Source organism: Colletotrichum tamarilloi (genome assembly GCF_030869305.1).
Source record: "Colletotrichum tamarilloi strain Tom-12 chromosome Unknown Scaffold_514.1, whole genome shotgun sequence".
Classification (NCBI taxonomy): Eukaryota; Fungi; Ascomycota; class Sordariomycetes; order Glomerellales; family Glomerellaceae; genus Colletotrichum; species Colletotrichum tamarilloi.
In genome coordinates this window covers 1-1,337 of record NW_026849896.1, presented here as the reverse complement: position 1 = coordinate 1,337, position 1,337 = coordinate 1, and the positions used below count along the sequence as shown (strand labels likewise).

Genomic DNA, 1,337 nt, shown 5'->3' with positions numbered 1-1,337 from the left:
CAAGTCAAGACCAGTCAGTCTGTACGCAAGTTCGGTTGCGAAAAGCGGCATTCGCTTCATACAAAGTGGCCTGCGTTATCCCTTAATGACTTGTATGGGCTTCTGGGAGGCAAGAATCCGAACAAAGGCGGAGAATGTGTAGATGATCATGCGAGCCCTGGCTAGCTTAGCCTGGGCGTGATAAATTATGTATGTATCTTTGCGCTTTTGGTTACTCCTAGCGTGGCAGTACGCTTACGGCATGTGAATCTGCCACCACCAAGTAATGGCAGTCATGACAGATGTGTCGGCAAACCTCCGTAACAGATATGCCTGGTTCGAGTGCCAAGGCTGTGTTGGCAACCAATGTTGCTTTCTTCGGGAATATCGGGACATGCCGAGAAAAGCTGGCAGGCCTGGATGGAGGTGAGCTGGGTAGATGATGCTGTTTGAGTTGGCGTCATTGGCGGGTGATTTTGGGGTTTGATCGGGAGAGATCTAGGCCCTAGTGCGGGGAGTCAGTGCCGTACTGTATGACCTGGGCTTTATTAAAAGCCATCAATCTTTGCTTGCGGCGGAACCCTGCTTGCCTTTGCCTGGCGAAGTAAGCTACGACCTTTTCTGGTACATATGGGTAGGTCGTGGCGGATAATGCGCCGCCATGCAGTCCCCAGAACGAAGGCAGACTTGTTTTCAGCTCTTTACAATTTTGGCTCATAATGGGTTGCACAATTTATTTGTTTGCACAGACAAAGGGTCACGGATAAAAAAGGAGGCAAGTCACGCTTATCCGAGAGCACCTCCGTGATAGGCAATATGGTATGAAACAAACGAGATTCTGGGCTAGCTGATACAACCTCATCCCGTTGTGACGCCGTTTGAAGCTTGCTTGGGCAAGGCAAAAATCATCGAGTCGTGCACGCTGGTTGGTCGACAACACAACCACAGCGAATACCACATGATCTTTCGCGGGTCGTAACAATCATTGATCAAGCGTCAGGTCTGAGGTTTGTTATTGCTCGCAGATGACATGACAAAAAGCTCCACCACGCCTACCATGGAGATCATTACTTGTGTCCCTTTATATCTCCTCTTCCCATTCATCTTGTGAGCTGGACTCTGACGAGCTTGAGATGTTCTCTGGCGAGCTATCTGCTGACTCGTCCCAGGAGGGAACGTACAGGCCCTCATAATCCCACGGTTTGAAGCATCGTGGAAAAAAGGGAAGAATGCCGTTCGAGGTAAGGTCTACGACCTTGGCTGCTTCTCGAAACTGGGCAATCCGCATGGCTTTGATAGGTGTGGTGCTTTGTTCCTGTTGGCTGGTGTTCCACAACGCAGCCATTAGTGGTCTCAGC

At 50.1% G+C, this 1,337-nt stretch overlaps 1 protein-coding gene across 1 annotated transcript; it reads right to left on the bottom strand.

Annotated features, from left to right (window-relative positions):
* Nucleotides 1-1,060: 1,060 nt before the first annotated feature.
* On the bottom strand, nt 1,061-1,324 carry CTAM01_17333 (uncharacterized protein; the record flags this gene model as incomplete). Its single annotated transcript, XM_060533318.1, has 1 exon — nt 1,061-1,324. The coding sequence occupies one exon, from the start codon at nt 1,322-1,324 to the stop codon at nt 1,061-1,063; it is 264 nt and encodes an 87-aa protein (XP_060372104.1).
* Nucleotides 1,325-1,337: the final 13 nt, after the last annotated feature.